The following is a 19,506-nucleotide window of genomic DNA, read 5'->3' as shown; positions in this document are numbered from 1 at the left end:
ACGAACAAATCTGGGATATGTGATAATTGCCTACCCTGCGATTTAACAGAGGGCATCTTTATTAAGTATACCAAAGTATAAAATCATACTAAAGATATCAGCTGACGAAATATACAGTTTATGAATATATCTCACAGGGGAGATTCCATAGAGAATCGTGAATTAAATAGTTTAAATAATTAGGTGTCTTTGTTTAATAACGTTTGACTGCAGCAAATTTGAAGTAATATAATTACACAATTATAACATTTTTTGACATGTAGTTTAAATAGAATATGATATTACTGTTGTCAGTACATTTGAATGATTTTACATAAAGATTATAAATAATTAGGTGTCTTTTCTCAATAAAATTAGACAGCAGAAAATTTGAATTAATATAATTACACAATGATTACAACATTGTTTGACATGTAGTTCAAAAAGAATGTGGTATAACTGGTGTCAGTAAATTTGAATGATTTTACATAAAGATGTTTAAATAGTTTAAATAATAAGGTGTCTTCTCTCAATAACATTAGACAGCAGCAGATTTGAATGATTAAAATTACATACTTATCACAATTTCATTTTGACGTGTAGTTGAATATGTTATGAATGTTGTCAGTACATAAGAACAATTTTACAGTGTTAATACTGATTACGTATAAAAAATAATTTTCATTATATCGTTTGCTGGGCGCTAATGACTATTGATTAAATGTTCATTCCCGAAACACAAAAATGACAATGGTACCATGATTGATAACATACATTAGAGATGTGTAACTTCTAATATGGTGTCATTTTGACTCAGAACAACGCATAGATTTTTATGGTTTTTGTTCTTAATAATGTTATTAGGATCCATATGAGAATTCTGCGTGTTGCCTTCACTGTTACGTGACTCTGAAGCGTCTTCTGTAACTTTAAATATCTTAGCGTTTGTCTCTGCCTCTAATGTCTCATACATGCCGATCATTGTGTGCCTGCTTTCATCAGGGACGAGTTCTGTTCCCGCAACTTCGTCTGTTTTTTCGAAGCCATCGCTCGCATAGGAAAAAGTGGGACTCACTGGTGATGTTGGAAACTGATGATCTTTCGTACCAAAATAGTTATTTACGTTATCTTGACGATAACGTATCTCCGGTTGTTCTTGGCTATTTGTCGAAGAAACACTGTTTACAGTTGTCTCCATTTCAAACGACAAATTTATTTTTTCTACACTGGAACTAACACAATCGTTACTACTGTTTTCCTGGTCGTTAATTGATGAGATGCCGGTCAGCGGTTGCTCTGAAGATTTTCTGCGTTTACCACCTAATGTAAAACCAGATGGCACCCCATTTGAGTTAACAGCTTGTGCCTGTAAATCCATAGAAACTCGGCGTATCTCCTTTTCTATGTCGAGGTTTGGATCCTTGGCCCATTCTTGCTCCTCTCCCGATCCAAGTATACAGAAAACAATGGCACCAAACACCCCTAGTCCTACGCATATGGAAAATACAATCTGCCATTCCTCCCGTGTTCCCTATAAGATGATAACAATTCACTTTATCTATTTTTTCGTATCGACTTTAATACATGACACTAATGAAATAGCCCTGTGACTAGAAATAGTATCATGAAGCTATATATACTATTCTGGAGTGCTAAAACATTTTTTCTTAATTGTCGAATAATATAAACGAAGCCGTAATTCTAACTAAAACTTGATACAAAAAATTGTCAGAATAGAAAACGTAATATAGACTGGCATATGAACAATTTAAAACTAAATAGAAAATAAGGAATATGATCCGGAAGAGTTAGTGTCTTCAGTTATGGTCATATACAGGTTAAGTCACATTCTTAAAATCACAACCATGCCGTTGACAACGAAACTGCTACCCATATCAACGAATATCCAACAGGTCTGATATCAAAATAAATAACAATGAAATAATAATGTCGATCATAAAAAAGAAACAAATAAATTAGACGGGAACTGTAACCTGCAGTTGCTGACATTATAACCAGTCGACCGTAAAAATGGGTATGCCTTACGTTTGTAGTGATGGCTGCCGTGATGACAGGAGCTACCAAGGGCCGCTAAGGAAGCACACGTCAATGTAATGCCGTTAACCACGCCAGCATATCTGTAATGATATCACAATTTTTTTCAATCATTTCCTCACTTATAAAATGTGTGTTTTGCACTGTTGTATCAGCCAACCAAATATATAAGAAAAAACTCTTTATGATCTATTATTAATTGTATAGATAATGACGGTTATACGTAGAAACCTGTCTATTCAATTGTTTCGGAATAACCGTCCAATTTGGACAAGAAATTTCAAGGCTTCAAAACCGTCCAATATTAAGATTTCCGTTTGGAAGTGCTTTTTCGCATCCCTGGATTGATACAGAAAACTTGAACATTATACCGTATATCGGTTTTTTTAGCGTATGCCAAATTTCGCATTTTCTGTACAAAATGACACATTTTATTTTAAGCGTTTTCACAACCTGTAATTCAAATTTTACCGTACATATCTTTCATATACAACAAAAACGCAGAAGTACAGTACACGTACAGTTTGTTTGCTTCAGCAAACTAAGGTCTGTCCCTGACCGGACTTTCTTTGTCCTTCCGTGTAACGGTTACAAATCGTAGCATGGCCATGTTTCACTTGGCAATGCCACTCTCGTTATGATTTCAAATAGATCTATACAAAGGACAAAAATATGGTCAAATGTGAGTACATCTTTATCGAATACCAAAGTTCGGTCGAGTCACGGTCAATTAAGCACGTCTGTATACGGCATGTGTAAACAGGTGATCGGTTCATGACAACACCCATACAAGGGAGCTAACTCTTACCGTAGCGATATCTTATAATTCGCGACCGAGTCTAGTCTGGTCGCGAAAATTAGACACTCGCTAAAAAACCGATATACGGTATGTCTCTGCTACAAATAACCGCGGATATAATCATGATGGGTTCGGAAGACGGAAATGATCACCAAAACATTACTAGATAAGGAACAGGCTAATATGTAAGAGTGTTTGAGGTTGTTATAGAAATGAAATTTTTAACAAGTAAAAGTAGTATATGATCAGTTGATTGATAAATGTAGCGTTATCTTATGTTTTCTGTACTGGTCTAGTTAACGGTCCTAGACAGCCTCGGGTCCACGTGGTTGTCATCAGACCAATAACTCGACCTGCCGAACAATAATAAGGAAATGATACATATCATAATTAATAAAATTGTCATAGACACTGGTTATATGTCATACCATCGAGGTGATATAAGCAGAGTTTAGTATTATCGTTCTAAAGTGCTGAACAATTATGCTTTCTTGATCATAACTGAAAATGAAATAGGAATTATTCATCTTTAACCGTGAGGTCACAAACGCTTCAATTTAGAATTATTTAACATATATAGATATCCCTTGTACGCGAGCTGTATGTGGGTGGTAAGTGTATATGCATTTTTGAGGTTACATGATTGTTATTGACTTTATAGTTCTAAAACACAAGGGGTCGCAAGGTGCAAAGTGTTAAGCAGAAAAATTCTTCCAATAGTATAGCCTGTACTATCTCTCAGCCAATGGACAGAGCTCAAAGCATTTCTAACTTGGACAAACGCTCAATTTGAATGTAAACCAATGACAAAGTAGACCTTAGGAAAAAGGAAGAAAAAGACCAAATTACTTTTAGACGCATTTTTCGAATCCTGCCATGGCTGGAGCAATACAATGTTCATGCCCTTCCGACAGGACAAGGTGAAACACAGAGGTCTTGGAATAAGGCACTCAAACATAACTATTTTTTTATGCTGGATAATGTTGTTTTTAGTAACTACGGTTGGACGTCCTACCAACACATTTGGGTCAAATCCCGTGGATATCCATCTCAGAACTTTGTAGTGGTTACTATAAAAATTGCGATACAGCAGGCATGTTTCCCATGCGCCTACATATGTTCGTATTGAAGATAAGGAAGTATTTCACAGGTTGAGCGAAAACCCCACCTTTACATTTCAAATCGGAAAAAGGCGAAAGTACAGATAGGCCTTGAATGGATAACGTTTCAGGATGTGTAATAAACTTTCAAGTGGAAGAGGTTCAACAACTGCAGGTGTTTTTCAGGATTCGTACGATAAACAATACATACTATGCTATCTAAAGACTTGACACAACGCCTAGGAGTGTCAAAGCCCTTTCTGTGTGAGTGTGTTTGAGTGCCGCCCCTGTCATACGAGGACATTGCCCATCTATTTTAAAGAGCCATCGTGAACAAAAGAAAGGATTTTTTTTTCAGAGATCGATAGCCTAATTGTTGATATACAATGAGATGATAGGACAGAGATGATAGGACGAAGAGGATAGGAACGAGAAAATAGAAAAGAGATGATAGGATGATTGCTAGGACGGAGAGGATGGGAAAGAGAAGATAGAAAAGAGATGATAGGAAAGAGATGATAGTAAAGAGATGATAGGACGGAGAGGATAGGAAAGAGATGCTAGGAAAGAGATGATAGGAAAGCGATGATAGGAAAGAGATGCTAGGATTTGATGCTAGGACGGAGAGGATAGGAGAGAGATGATAGGAGGAGATGATATGATGGAGATGATAGGATGACATGCTAGGAGAGAGATGATAGGAGGAGATGATATGATGGAGATGATAGGATGACATGCTGGGAGAGAGATGATAGGATGAGATGATAGGATGAGATGATAGGATGAGATGATATGATGGAGATGATAGGATGACATGCTGGGAGAGAGATGATAGGATGAGATGATAGGATGAGATGATAGGATGAGATGATATGATGGAGATGATAGGATGACATGCTAGGAGAGAGATGATAGGAGGAGATGATATGATGGAGATGATAGGATGACATGCTAGGACGGAGATGATAGGAGGAGATGATATGATGGAGATGATAGGACGGAGATGATAGGAGAGAGATGATAGGAGGAGATGATATGATGGAGATGATAGGACGGAGAGGATAGGAAAGAGATGATAGGAGGAGATGATATGATGGAGATGATAGGATGACATGCTAGGAGAGAGATGATAGGAAGAAATGACAGGAAAGAATTGATAGTACATTAAACATTACCTACTTGAGTTTGTAGTACTTACGTCGGTGCTATGTCGAGATGGTTGACACGAAAGGCAGCATTTGTTGTTGACTGCATCGTCCAGTAGCATATCAGTAGGACAACGGCCAATGTCCTTCTCTCTACAGTCATGTAACTTAGGGCAATCAGAAATGGGGCCGAACCAATCATACCTGTAAGGAAGATAAAGCGAACTAGGATGAAGGACAGTTATAGGTGCAGTTTATTTTAGTTCCACTTCATTTAACTCACAATTTGTTTAAAATGTGCTGATATATTTTGTGCTTTTAGTACATTCCATGTTTATTATTATATATTTTATATTACATTTTTTATCTGACGTGATTTCCTACTGACATGAAGGACTTCAACATTTGCAATAAGAAACGTGTACAGCATAATCACTGAGCGCTTCCCAGAATATCTTTTTTAAGATGGCCGACTAAGGTGATCCCATATAGGTTTGAACTTTAAGCAAAAAAATCATTTTTTTTTCATTTACGAGGTAATTAATCGTACAAATATTTGACTTGACCAGAAGTCAACACGAGGTCATGGATACCTCTCTGATCAGACTGTTGACAAGAAGTCAACACTATATTCTTGACCCTTCTCTAATTTGTCCGTTGACCGTTAACCCGAGGTCAATAACCCTTCTCTAAATAGACCGTTGACCAGAAGTCAACACCAGGTCATGGACACTTCTCTGATTAGACCGTTGACAAGAAGTCACCAATATATCCTTGAGTCTTCTCTAATTTGACCGTTAACCGTCATTACGAGGTCAATGTCTCTTCTCTGAGTAGACTGTTGACAGTCAACACGAGGTCATGGACACTTATTTGATTAAATCGTTGACCAGAAGTCATTAACCCTTCTCAGATTAGACTGTTGACCAGGGCCCAGTTTAAAATGGTGATTAGGCTAATTAGAGTTTAACTACAATTTCAAAATAATAATAAAATCATTTCTCGTAAAGCAATTTATCAAAATAATGTATAAAACTCACCAGTCTCTTAAGTGTAAGAATATACATACACAGATTTGATATGAAGGAGAAAGGATATGTTTACTAATCAAGTAATTAAGCTAATGACAATTTGAACAACTTGGCCCAGATGTCAACACGGGTTCATGGACACTTCCTTGATTAGACCGTTAACACGAGGTCATGAAGATAATGTCTATCAGCGTCTTTCGTTTGATATTTGTTGGTATACTATTTGGTGTAAGTCGTAAAATTAAAGTTTGTCAGTGCTCTATAAGCTTAATTTCTTAAGGGTTTTCTTTCCACCAAACTTCAAACAATTACAAAGAATTGAATTAATTTCGGTTTGTTTCAGTTTCAGGACTGTCGGCTGAAGGTCAAGGTTATCGGTACTTTCTATTCGGGAGTAAAAATTTCTTTATAAGTCATTATATAATAACTGACGGGTCCGTTAATGGACATATATTACTGTAGCAATACTCAACATGCTAGTTTCATTTTTCGTTTTATCAGCAACTTATTGTTACTTTTTTGTGCTGATGAACCCTTAGCATTGACATTATGTCAGTTCAAATGTACCGATACACTGCAGGATCTTTCTCGTCGTTCCCGTTGAGAACCATTTCTTTTCCATACATTTATCAGCCAAAAATCCTACACCAAAAGCTCCAATAAATCGTCCAATGAAAGGCAGAGAGGATAACACACCATTCTAGAAGCAAATAAATAGTATACAATGACAATTTGATATATTTGATATACATCTGAATTAAATTAGATTAACATTTGAGAACATAGTCAACTTCTTTGGTGCATCAAAAATCATCCCATCACAAAGACCGTACTCAAACAAATAATGACGAAGTTTCGGAGCATCAATTTAATTTAATTGATTTATAATAACCAGGTAATAAAATAATGAAGACTTCAATGGCCAATATTTACATTTTTACTCCGTCTCAAGAAAACTAATGAACTCCAATCACTTAACATCATTCCACGGCTGTTCCGCAAGCGTGCACACATGTCCGATGACAAGAAAATATATTACAAAGTGATGCACTTATAGAAATACCGTCTCCAATGAATCTTAAATTTGTTATCGTTATTGTAAAGCTCCCAAATAGCAGCTTGCTTTATTTCCATGAGATTTCCAAGCAAAAGATGAAATAATGATAAAAAAAAGTTAAATAGGTAGTTTTATAATAATTACACCAGTGAAATATCGAAAATTATCCATTCTTTCAAAGTGATATTTTTTTACTAGTAAAAAATATCAACTTTTCTGATTTGACCAATCAGAACACTGCTTACAAACAACGACGGAGAAATTACGATTTGCATATAGCTCTCCGTCATTATGCAAGATAGAATGCATAACGACACGATGAATTCTGAGAGAGATTGAGCTGACTCGGTATATTTTGCTATGAACAATATGATAAACAGAATATCAACAAGTAAATTCAGTAATACTAAATATGTTTTACTCGTGTGGCTAATATTTTAATATTATCTACACTCTTAAAATATTTTTGGAATTACTGAAGAAACTGGTAGATATCTTCTCAAAATTGAAATATATCGAGTTGTACATCAATATCCTCTGTTCCATAGTGTTTATCCTATTAAAAGTAAGATGCCCCTAGGCGATCATCTGGTATAGTTCTCGTATCATCATACTCAAAGCAATAAAGTTGTACTCAGAACCACTGGAGTATTTTCCAGGTGGGAAAATAGCATTACGTGTTCAGGACCTTCTCAGGATCACTCCTTCCTTTTTTTCTTGAAATGTGTTTTTCGAAATGGCGGCTATGACGGACATATAAGGGACGTGTAAGTACGATGGCAGGATCATTCCTGACAAGTTTAAAGATTGCTGCCTCAGTGAATCTTGAATTTCAACCTGATAATTAACAACACCTAATCATAACATGGTCAATTCAGGACAATTCGGAACCTGAAAAGAAATTCGAAGCATGAAAAATGTATGCATGCCAGACGACGCACGACAACGAACGAAACACGGTGGCTATAGGTCATCTTGACCCTTCGTGTTAAATGACGACCTTAAACGTATACAGCTGAAATAAATGACCAACCCCATTAGTTTTTGAAAGGGCATTTCAACCCTGTAATATATTGTATATAAGTATGTGATCTCTGTATGAATTACTTACCGAGGTAGGGTCATACATCAGGACGTCCTTCATGTAGAGAGGTAGGAAGGTTCCTATCACTGTGAAGATGAAGCCATGCGCCGTGTGTGCAGTCAGTATAGCCCAGAACGGTCCCGAAGTTATCAGTTTTTTCCATGGTGGTGATGGCATCTGTAACATAGAATAAATCAGAAGTGTCAACATTCACACCCACCACGCGCATGCCTGTCGCACGCACCTGAGGCCGTCCTTAAATGACCTTAGCTGCAGATACGACGTCAAACAATAATAAACCACTACTTACAAACTGTTGTGTTTACTTTGATTAATTTAATAGTTTATCTACTTGTTTATAACTCATTCAAATAATGATGCGGTTCAGATTAACACATGTTCTTTGGAAATGCAATGTTTAAAATTGTTAAAGTCGTTGAAAACTATCAAATTGATTGATTTATCAGTCTTTTGCACCTTCCTATCTAGAATTTGGCATTTCGTTAATTCTATTTCGAGTTTTGTTTTGGTCGCTTTCTATCCTCATACCCATAACGCCATTAGCAACACTGACAGGTTAAATTATTTAAATGTGCTAATATATTGTGTGTTTTGTGCAATCCGTAGAAAAAGTAAAGTGAGCATGGGCTCTTTTATACAATTAAACCCTTAAAAAGTGGTCAAGTGCGGCCTTGACGTCTAATCTTGACCAATGTTCAAGAAAATCTTAAATGCATCAACCTTCCATTAATATTAATGAACCTACCACAGTTAACTCAAGTCATTTTTCAATGAACTATATCAAGCCGGCATAGGAATACATTCGTCATTCTAGAAGCAGGGAACTATATTTTTTAATTCCTTTTCAAAAGTGATCATATTTATATGAAATAAATTCCATTGAAAATAATATTTGTTTTAATTAGTTATTAAGTTTGTTCACGAAAGAAATCCTGAAAGTAATAACCATATGTAGACGAAGAGTGATGACGTACATTTCGGTAAGTTCCGTGGTAGACTTGCACAAGTCCCTATTTGTCAAGGACAAAATATTACACAAAAATATCAAAAAAATATAAATATAAGGATTGAATAAAGTTATGTTGAGGTGTATGGTGGTATAAACCTCAATAGGTCTTGAGACAAATTTATTATGAACTGCTTCCCATACATCTCAACATAACTTTATTCAATCCTTAAATGTACGATTATATTTTTTAACAAATCCCTTGATGCACTCTTTTCATGTAATATATCATCACTCCAAAAATCTACCTAATTTTGATTTAATTTTAAATTTCACTAATAAATCTAGCTACTTTTGATCTTTTATAACGTCGCTCTAATTAATCTACCTACTTTTGATGTACTGCTACGCCTCTCCTGTATGATATATAGTATTTCCTTTACAGTTGCTCTGGGATGAACTTCTGGTGAATCATAGACTACGTATGCCCATAGGAGAATAGCCAGAAGATTGAGTGAAGCTGCAACGATACAAATCATTAAAGGTATATTTATATCAACAACATGGCGGCGAATACTTTAACTTAAGGGTGTCATCCGTTAAATATTCCACCAACAAATGTATTATCATTTTTGGACATTCAACACAAAAACAAACATGAAGTAATGGTTTTACGGAATTGCAACAGCTAAAGTTAAAATAGTATTTGCGGTTGTATTTGGCCACTCTAATGTTATAACACGGACGGTACAATATCTGTACAATATTATATGAACACCAATATGAACTTTGGTTGAATACAAATGAAAACAAATATTCCACGAAATTGTTCAAAGCTTAGCACAGTTACCGCCCCATGACCATACTTGTCTGCCACTGCCAACGTCTAACCAACAATTTGGTAATTGCACTCATATTCAAACATAGAACTGCGAACTCATACAGAATGAAAATAAACGACACAACCCTCTGTAAGTGCGACACTTTAACAACTCACAATATTTGAGCAACATTTGGGGCCGCCTTATTCTTGATTAATATAGATCTTTGGAACGAATGTTTAGGAACTCTACGCATATTTATTTTAAATTTTGACTTTGTGATACATCATTGACACGTAAAATCTTCAAGTCATTATTTGAATTCTTATATATTACATTACTGTTGTCATTCAGCATGGGTCTTAACATTAGTTCGTAAAACTATAATCACATTTCATTATAAAGAGGTAGAGCCACCAAAAACACAAAAAGGCCCGGTGAAAACATGAAAAAAAAGGAAGATAGAAAAAAACACTTACTGTACCTTTAAGATACAGACAGGCATTGTAGTGCAATAGGGTTGTACGAAATCAGTAAATAGGATCCGGAAACACATTTCGGAATTTTTCGTTTGCCGCAAAAAGTCTATTACATGTATTTTGTAAAAGTTCACTTTGACCGCTTTTGTCGCCCACAACCATATTTCGTCCAATTAATTATCCGGCAATTACACGCTGCCTCCCGAAACATAGTTGTGGTCAACGCATATGGTCAACACGTTGAAAAATGAACCTTTTTGGCTATTCTGGCGCATTTGTACACTTTAAAAGTCTATAAGACTTGGATATATTCGACTCACGTTATCACGAACTTTATTAACACTTTCTCGAAATATCGTGCTTAGTTTTTCTTTTCAAATGGGATATCGGTTCGCATAGTTTGCTATGTGTTGATTGCACACTGTCTAGATATATGCAATTTAATTATCATGTGTTACTAGGCAACATTATTTCAGTTCCAGCGAATAACATGTTTTGTGTTGAAAAACGTCATTTGACACTCACACAAATTGCGGTCAAATACGCATTTTGCCAACCACATCGGTTATCTGCAACGAAGCCATATCAGAAAACGCACCCACCAACCAACCAATTTCGCGTCTTTACCTTGCTCTGGTTTCTGCCGAAAACTCAACTAAGTTGTTAAGATTTCTTCATCTAAAATATCAATTTTCGTTTGGCAAATGCTGCGTATACTTACTGAATATATAGAAAATGAAGGGCCATCCTCCTTGTAGTGGTATCAAGCAGATAAAACCAGACAGCAAAAAGGTTAAGATATTCCCAATGCTTTGTCCTGGAGATAAAATAGGTATGGTCAGATATCCGTTAGGAATGCACAGGCGATTGATTTATAATAAATGAATAAATACATGCGGTTGGATTTTATTTAGGCGTTATCGTTTAACATGGCACGTTTGTTGGGGTCTCATTGTTCAATAGTATTGTCAGTGGTCATTACAGTATCCAACAATGAACAAAACGTTGGATCGATAAAAAGACTATTTGAGAGCACTTCATCATTGTAAGTTAATATTAATAATCAAACAAAAGAGAGGAGACGGACACATTTAAATTTTGTAAAGTACCATGATTCGAAAAATCGAGGATAAAATATAAATAAAATCTACGATTTACGAACAGGAAAAATTGCTCCGGAAAAGGTGCTTATAAACCAACTTAATCTAACCGAAACAATGTGGACATTCAGTCAGCGATTTTTTCTGTCATCAAGCTACTCATGACGATAGAAACGTTTTAAAAGGAACTAATATTATCACCCTTTCACTTTCAGACAAGTTTTGCTTGAATACTCTGAATACATATTGAGCCATGAATAGCGTTCAGCTATAAAACATTTACGTCAGGTAAGATATGTTAAATGAACATGTTGTATATCCTTTTGATTTTGTTTGCTAGGAGGGATTTCTATACATTTTCCTTTTAGTATTTCAACTGTTTGACGTCCTGCTTAATGTAACAATGAAATTGCTCTGTTATTTTCCTATTGCCTCAGCCTAACTTGCTTCCAAAATACATTTAACATGTAACAGCGCTCAGAGAGGGATAACTCTTAAAAGTTGCACTCAAATGTAGCTCTGACATTCGATTGAAGATCTTGTTCTCTGGAGTTATTCCATCATTGTGGTACTAAGATTAAATACTTAACTGTTTCAACAGAATATAAACCAATAGCACATTGTTACTGAGCGTCTGGTGTTCTAGATAACATGCTCGCTGTGATGTATAACAGTACAGATCACATTACCTACAGTATACTTATACATCTACCTGAATTGACGATGGACAACATCCGGGAACGCTCCAACCGTGGAGCCCATTTGGATAAAAGTTGAACCGTAGCTGGCATCAATCCTCCCTATCGAATGCAAATAAAATATACAAAATAAATAAAAACCTACCTCTGTAAATAAATAAACATCGAGACCAACCACTGTAAATTAGCGGGCTGAAGTTAGCAGCGGATTCGTTATTGGGAATTCGAATAACGAATCCGCTGCCGTCAGCAGATTGGGGATTCGAATAACGAATCCGCTGCTACCTTAGCCCGCTCTGCAAACTTGTATGTTCGAAAGCTTATCGTGCCACTTTTAAGAACAAATATAACTAAGTCGTGGGAAACGAGTTTTATCTTGCTCTTACACTTTTAAACTCTACTCAAAAGTGTCTTAAACGTTAAATAAATGATTCTTAATTCATTAAAATACGTTTGCTGCTATCGATGAGATATACCAATTTGAATATTTATATTTGCATGTAAGAGCTGACACGAAGGAAATACACTTACTGATGTAAGGCCGACTACAGCACGTGCAATCATAACATATATCGGGTCGATATAGGCGACAAACGGAATTGAAATAGAGGCTCCACACATGAGGAAAATCTGCATAAAGATAACGTATTTCCCGCCAAATTTTCCCGCCAAAAATCCACCAATGAGAGGCGTGAGGGGAAACGTGTAGTAATAAGATGAAAGTACAAGTCCCTGTGTTTCCATATCCCACTGAATCATGTAGCTCTGTTGTAGAATAGAGATAGCATTAAACATTATGTAGATATGATATTGCTTATTGGGTTGACCTTAACCTACAAACACCTTCCCCATCACCTGACCTACTGATTGCACGTGGACATCATAGCGAATGACCAGTTAAATCAATGGTCACAGTGTCGTCACATTAGAAAATTAAGAATGAATTGGATGAATTTTAACGTTATTGATAACTTAAATGTTTTGAAAGGAATCATTTATTTAATCTTATGAACCCGTGCCAAATGGATGGATCGGAATAAATATGAGAAAAAACACGCAAACGGCAGCCATCCGCACAAAAGCGAGCGGTACTTATCAACTGTTGGCTTAAGTGTACACATTTAAAACTTACACTCTTCTCGACGGAGGTATTAAAGAGAGAGACATTATCCTGACTGGTATTGGTGAGAAGTTCGGTCGTCTGGTCGGTCATACACACAATGGCCATACTCATGCACTGTCGAACTGTGATACTTAATGACGCTACTAGACAACACATAAGTGCCGTCTGCCATCTAAGTGACGTCAGTTTCTCACAAAAACTTTCCCCTTCAGCAGGAATGCTGTCCATCCTCTTGAATATTTCTATTTTTGTGTCGTCTGAAAATGAAACTTTCGATTGAGCTCGACTTCTTTGCGTCACGGGGGTTGAACTACTACTTTCTGAGTCGATGCCATGGATTGATCCGGAATTGTCAGTTTTCTCGTATGGTGAATTGTGATGTCGTTTCTGAGATTGGTAAATATCATTTTCCTGATTAACGACTCCTTTTACTTCATGTAGCGGGTCATTCTGATCCCGGACAAATCCGCCATTTTGTCTTCCCATGATTCCCTTTGTAGACGTTACTACATCGTTCCCCCCTTCCTCTTCTTGGTTTGATTGTTGTGACGTAATTTGCAGAACTACGCCATTTTTTACGCCAGCTTTCTCTGAATGACTGGATTCAGACATTATTGATGACGTAAAATGATTGGACACTGTCTTCTCGTCCAGGTAACGGTCATCGTTTGTTGATTCTGAAAATACACAAATAAAACGATCATTAGAAAATGTTTAGTTTAAACATATTTTATTACCATAAAAAGCAAAAGGATTAGGCACAAGTTTCACAAACATTATCAACGCCCTCCCCTTTACATATGTACAATTGCATATATATACATCATAAGATGGCATTATCAGTAATCTACAGATCACAATATATACAAATCGATAACAGATAGGTTAAAGATATGGCTGATATCACCAGTTATGTTTTAATAGTCGTTTACGCTTTTTTATGTCCAAACTAATAAAATTTCAGATGAAAATGCATATCCAGAAAAGCGAGTAATTATCAAAGTCACTGGCAATATGACGATCAGATTCACTTATTTTTTAATACATCAAGCCCATTGTCAAATCCTCATGTACCCTTCTCCCTCTTATTCAACAATTCTTTCTCCATACTGACTTTCGTTTTTCTTTTCTTTAATTTCTTCTATCTCTCGTACTTTCTTTCATAAATATAGTACATACCAATTTTTTAAAGCTACATTGTAGATCATTTATATATAATCTTCAATATACTGTTGAATTTTAACTAATTATGAAGAATGGAAGTATTGTATGTATGATGTATGTATAAATTGAATTGTAAATGTATTATGTACTGTTGAAAAATCTTCAAAAATAAAAATAAATAAATAAATAAAAAAAGAAAGAAAAACGAGTCATCATAATCCCTATGCTAGCTAACACATCTCTTTATTTTCACTATTCATTACAGTAAATTATTAAAATGCACATGCAAGGCATGTGGTCGTATCTTCTTATTTGAATTAGGATTCCAAAAATGCGAATAACAGTGGGGAGGATGTAAAATGAAGTTTTAACACCTCTCAGTATGACGATATGGCCCTGTGGAAGATTCCGGTCACGTTATCGAATACGATTGACCTTTTGACTTTGTCGTGGACAATCTAGACTCGCTGTCTCGCGGACGGTGAATAAGATTAACTAGATACAAACTACCATCGACATATGTTGATTATTAAAATTATATTTAAAAGGTTTAATTAAAGCAAACGTGACCTTGTCCGTATAGCCTGGAAATATATATTTTATCTATTAAACAATGTACATTGTAATTTGAATAATAGTAATTAAAATGTCAAAATATTATAAGACTCTTTCATATGTGTATATGTAGGATAGGGATATTCCACCCGAGGGGTCACAAAATGTGGTGAAACCCGAGGCTTGCCGAGGGTTTTACCACATTTTGTGATCCCGAGGGTGGAATATCCCTATCCTACATACACACATAATGAAAGAGTCTTTTTCTCTCATATCATTACCGAATTTCTGGCGAAAGTGTCCCTCAGCCATCCATTTTCTTCAATTTTTTAATTTCTTTATTTGACGTTTTTACTAAATATACTTGTGATATTCTGAAAGATCATACCCTATTTTGACAAACTATGTTTGAACACAAATTTAATTCATTTTGTGGTTAAGTGATGAACGAATGAACTATTCGCCGATAAAAATTACCGTAACTTGACCGACTTTTACGTGGCCGTGATCAAATTGTCGACATCCGAGAAAAAGAAGTTTTATCAACAATACTGAAAGCCAACGCTGAAATGAGTTTTCCAACTTCACATATAATTTGATTTGCACCTCGACATATTTAATCATTTCACAGAACACACTGTACTTTTAAATGTCAAGTCAAATTTTTTTTATAAAATACTACGTCACTGCATGACGTCACGACTGTCATTGGAATTCCATTCATAGTTCAAGGATATTGAGAGTGATGTCGATCTCGATCGCCATGACGTGGCGATGTTTCGTGGCAGGTAATTTTAAATTCACTGTGATTTTGGCAACTTCGTGTGTGAACCAGCGAACAGTGACTCTATACGAGTATTCGATCTTTTCTGTGACATAGGATTATATGTGTTTAACCGGTTGTCTTGATGGAATGACGAAGGTAGGTCAGTCGATAGGCTAACGATGATCATATTGAAAGGCTAGGATGGGAGTTAGTTTCATGGTTACTCTACACAAATATAGACTCTGAGTTACAATTAAAATAAATATTTTTATATGAACATCGAGGGGTGTCATTTTTACCGAATGTTCGTTCATTTAAGAGCCAATTCCCAACTTCCAAATACACAGGTTACTGAGTAGGCCTAACAGTTACTGACAGTACAGTACTACAGTACAGTAGAGTAAACAAATTCCAGGGCCCCCTGCTGACGCAAACGGAATCATTTCATAGGTTGTGACGTTTGCCATTTTCTTTTTTATATTTTTTTTATGTATGGCTTTTATTTTACTTCCTGTCATTGCCAGGTGATTGTGTGTGTTTACATGTTTTTAATGACAAATGACAATTCTGTCGGGTAGGCAAGTCTGTATTGTACTGTAACTGTTACAACAGGCCTGTAGGCGTAGTCTAACTGTTTGTTACAGTAACGGAGTTATATGTTCGCTCAGATGAAATGTCTAATCGTTTAACCGTGTAGCCCTATTGATTTACTGCTGATATGATATATATTTATCTAAGAATGTATGTATTTTTATAGTTAAGTCCAACGTTTCAAAACAGACACCGACGAAAAGGACTGTCGGATGTGAACACAAGCAGACGACGTTGTGAGAGTTGTCCCCCTTGAACGCAGATTAATCCGCGCGCGTGAAATGCTATGTAAGATAGATTTATCTTACATAGCTATCTTACATGGGCAAACTCTATCCAACATGGCGAGATATGAGAGAAATATCTATCTTAGATGTTTAATTTATGTTAATGTATACTGGCTACATGATACTGGATAGAATTTTGAATACAAATCAATAAATGTAGCAAATCGCTTCAAATATTACCAAGCTTTTCATATGCAACTGCATATCATTTTACATTTGTATATGTTAAACCAGCTGTTATTCTGAATATCAATATATTTATAGCGGCCCAATAACATCATGACTTTTTCAACCTGTTGATCGGAATCAATCACAGAAGCAGCTTTAACTTAATGGAAGACTTTAAAAAATACTAGAATTTTTTTTTATCCTGTAATTCTTGTCCGTGCGTATTTGCTTCTGTTTTGTCATAAACGCCGATTTTTTTTTTCAATTTCTTTTATTTTTAAAAGGACATCAAACCTGCCAATCTATTTGTTAATCGCCCAGCCATGAACAGAAATAGTAGAAAAAATACTTAGTATACCCAAATGTGAAATGTGCGTTTGACCTGACATTTATGTAGAATTGGACTAGGAAACTGATCTAACCAAGAAAGCGCCGATCACTAAAATTGAGCTAAACAACTTAACTATCAAATCGACATAGACCTTAATTAAACCAAAGTTGATCCGTAATGTTTATTGAAGTATTTGAGATTTTTTTTTTTTTTTTTTTTTTACATTGTCTTCATATGACAACGGATATCCGGAGGTTGTGCAACTCCGAGAGAGAAAAAAGCATGAATTAGTTCGTCTACCTACCCCAGGACAGTCTGATTCTTACATTGTTACATTTATGAATAAATAGACCCCGTTTTACCCGTTTCAATAACATTTAATTTATACATTCAGATAAAGTCCTGGAAAGGACGATAAAAAGTGAACTGAATATATTGATTTTCGTCAGATGTTGTGTCATTTTGACCATTTGTGAAACATATGGCGCAATTATGAAAACCTCCTTCAATCCCCGTAGAAAAATTCCATTCTCATGTTAAATAACACAGACAAATTGGTAAATGTTTATAATTATAGGTATAAATGATAAAATATATCAAATATGTCCATATAGTTAATATACTCAATATGATGCCCAGTACTTACCTGTTCGGTGTAACGGTCCCATGGTTCACACTTCCAAGATATTCTGTAGTCCTGAAAGTTCTCACAAACATCTATATATACATGATGTACATCTGTATCTGATGAAATAACAAGTTTCACAATATAGTGTCAGGATATAGGCTGTATTATGAATTGGCATAATGAGATGGGGCTATAGTAGGAAATTTACCACATTATCTAAGGCCGCTAATTTGCATTACAATCATTTTGTAACGACCATCCTATTATTACGCACGTGCCAATACATCGAGTTCCGTTTAAATGAAGTTTCCCCGCAACTATCAATGCTGTATCAATGTATATACGGGCGATAGGTCACTCAACAGATATTTTACATATTTCTATTTATACGGGCGATAGGTCACTCAACAGATATTTTACATATTTCTATTTATACCTTTTGTATTGTTATATATTTCATGTCGTAAAATGAATGATAAATCTCGAATACAAAATTCTAGCAAAATGCGATCAACGAGTCCATTAGGGTCAATGTCTATTGTCATATGTGTGTGGAATTATTTTCGAAACATAAAAATTGTCTTTCTGTACTGACCAGCTATGGCCAGAAAAGAAATAGTCCCTTTTGATTTGATGTTTAAGGATTTGTTCCCATAATCAGGATTTCTGTGACAGATGTCGCCAACTGATGGAAATATTCAGGCCAGTTAAAACCATTAAAAATGTGACAGTGACGTCACAATAGGTGACTTGTATACACGAAAAGGCGCCATCTTTTGTTGATTACTTAAAATGATGCAGTTTTCAACATACATATATAGTTATATCTTTTTTCTTATGATTATAGTGGAAAACTATAATTTTTTAACTTATCGCTTTAAATTAACCGTGAATTACTGAACCCTATAATAAGCTTAAGTAAGTTTATTGGTAAGTAGAGAAAACATGACTTGGACTAGCATTAAAGAATAAATAGAAAGTTACAATACCATAGAAATTTGAACGGAGTAAAAAAAAAAAAGGGGGGGGGGGGGGGGGGGGGGGGGGGGGAGAAGAATATTTTTTTTCATATGAAGATATCGAATCATTCATATCATACATCTACATTTCAGAGGATTTTTTTTTTTAATGTGTCGAACTTTTTGATAGGTAGACGTAAGTATCCGTGACACTTGTTCCTATTTCCAACGTCGTCTTGTTTATTGCATGTATATTTAATATACTTGAAATGAAAAATAAAAGACAGTTTAAGCTAACAAGTGAGACAATACCTCGAAAAACATACCGTTTCACGGCTAAGTACTGAACCGTTACCAGATGCTAATATACAGTCGATATAAATACAATTTTGGTGACATATACATATCTATGTCGTTCTACATTCCATTTGTCTGTCACCCAAATTGTATTAATATCGACTGTAAACTAGCAACTGGTAATAGTTCAACGCTTATATTTACATTCATTCAGTTTTTTCCATAACTGAAGTAAAAATGCGTTTGAGTTTTCCACCTATGACGCCAGTAAGCTCGAAACAAAGAACGGCCGAATATTCCAGAAGATATAATAAAGTTCCTC

General features: G+C 35.4%; 1 protein-coding gene across 1 annotated transcript; it reads right to left on the bottom strand.

Annotated features, from left to right (window-relative positions):
• Nucleotides 1–18: 18 nt before the first annotated feature.
• On the bottom strand, nucleotides 19–18,041 carry LOC117345369 (sialin-like). Its single transcript, XM_033908443.1, has 11 exons — nucleotides 17,947–18,041; nucleotides 13,448–14,115; nucleotides 12,847–13,080; nucleotides 12,330–12,417; nucleotides 11,239–11,334; nucleotides 9,610–9,737; nucleotides 8,278–8,427; nucleotides 6,677–6,809; nucleotides 5,132–5,282; nucleotides 2,026–2,117; nucleotides 19–1,510 (listed from the first exon to the last, which is right to left on the bottom strand). The coding sequence occupies exons 1-11, from the start codon at nucleotides 17,966–17,968 to the stop codon at nucleotides 1,332–1,334; spliced, it is 1,941 nt and encodes a 646-aa protein (XP_033764334.1). The 5' UTR covers nucleotides 17,969–18,041; the 3' UTR covers nucleotides 19–1,331.
• Between the last annotated feature and the right edge of the window lie 1,465 nt (nucleotides 18,042–19,506).

This window comes from Pecten maximus, chromosome 16, assembly GCF_902652985.1.
Source record: "Pecten maximus chromosome 16, xPecMax1.1, whole genome shotgun sequence".
NCBI lineage: Eukaryota > Metazoa > Mollusca > Bivalvia > Pectinida > Pectinidae > Pecten > Pecten maximus.
Note: the sequence above shows the minus strand (reverse complement) of the source record. Positions and strands in the feature narration are given on the sequence as shown.

What these genes read in the sequence shown, in the direction of transcription:
- LOC117345369 (XM_033908443.1), bottom strand. Translation starts at nt 17,968, where the DNA reads ATGGGACCGTTACACCGAACAG. An exon ending in TGATGTATGACCCTACCTCG is followed by an intron (nt 6,810 to 8,277) that starts GTAAGTAATTCA and finishes ATTTGCTTCTAG; the next exon opens with AATGGTGTGTTATCCTCTCT. An exon ending in CATCTCGACATAGCACCGAC is followed by an intron (nt 2,118 to 5,131) that starts GTAAGTACTACA and finishes ATATCATTACAG; the next exon opens with ATATGCTGGCGTGGTTAACG.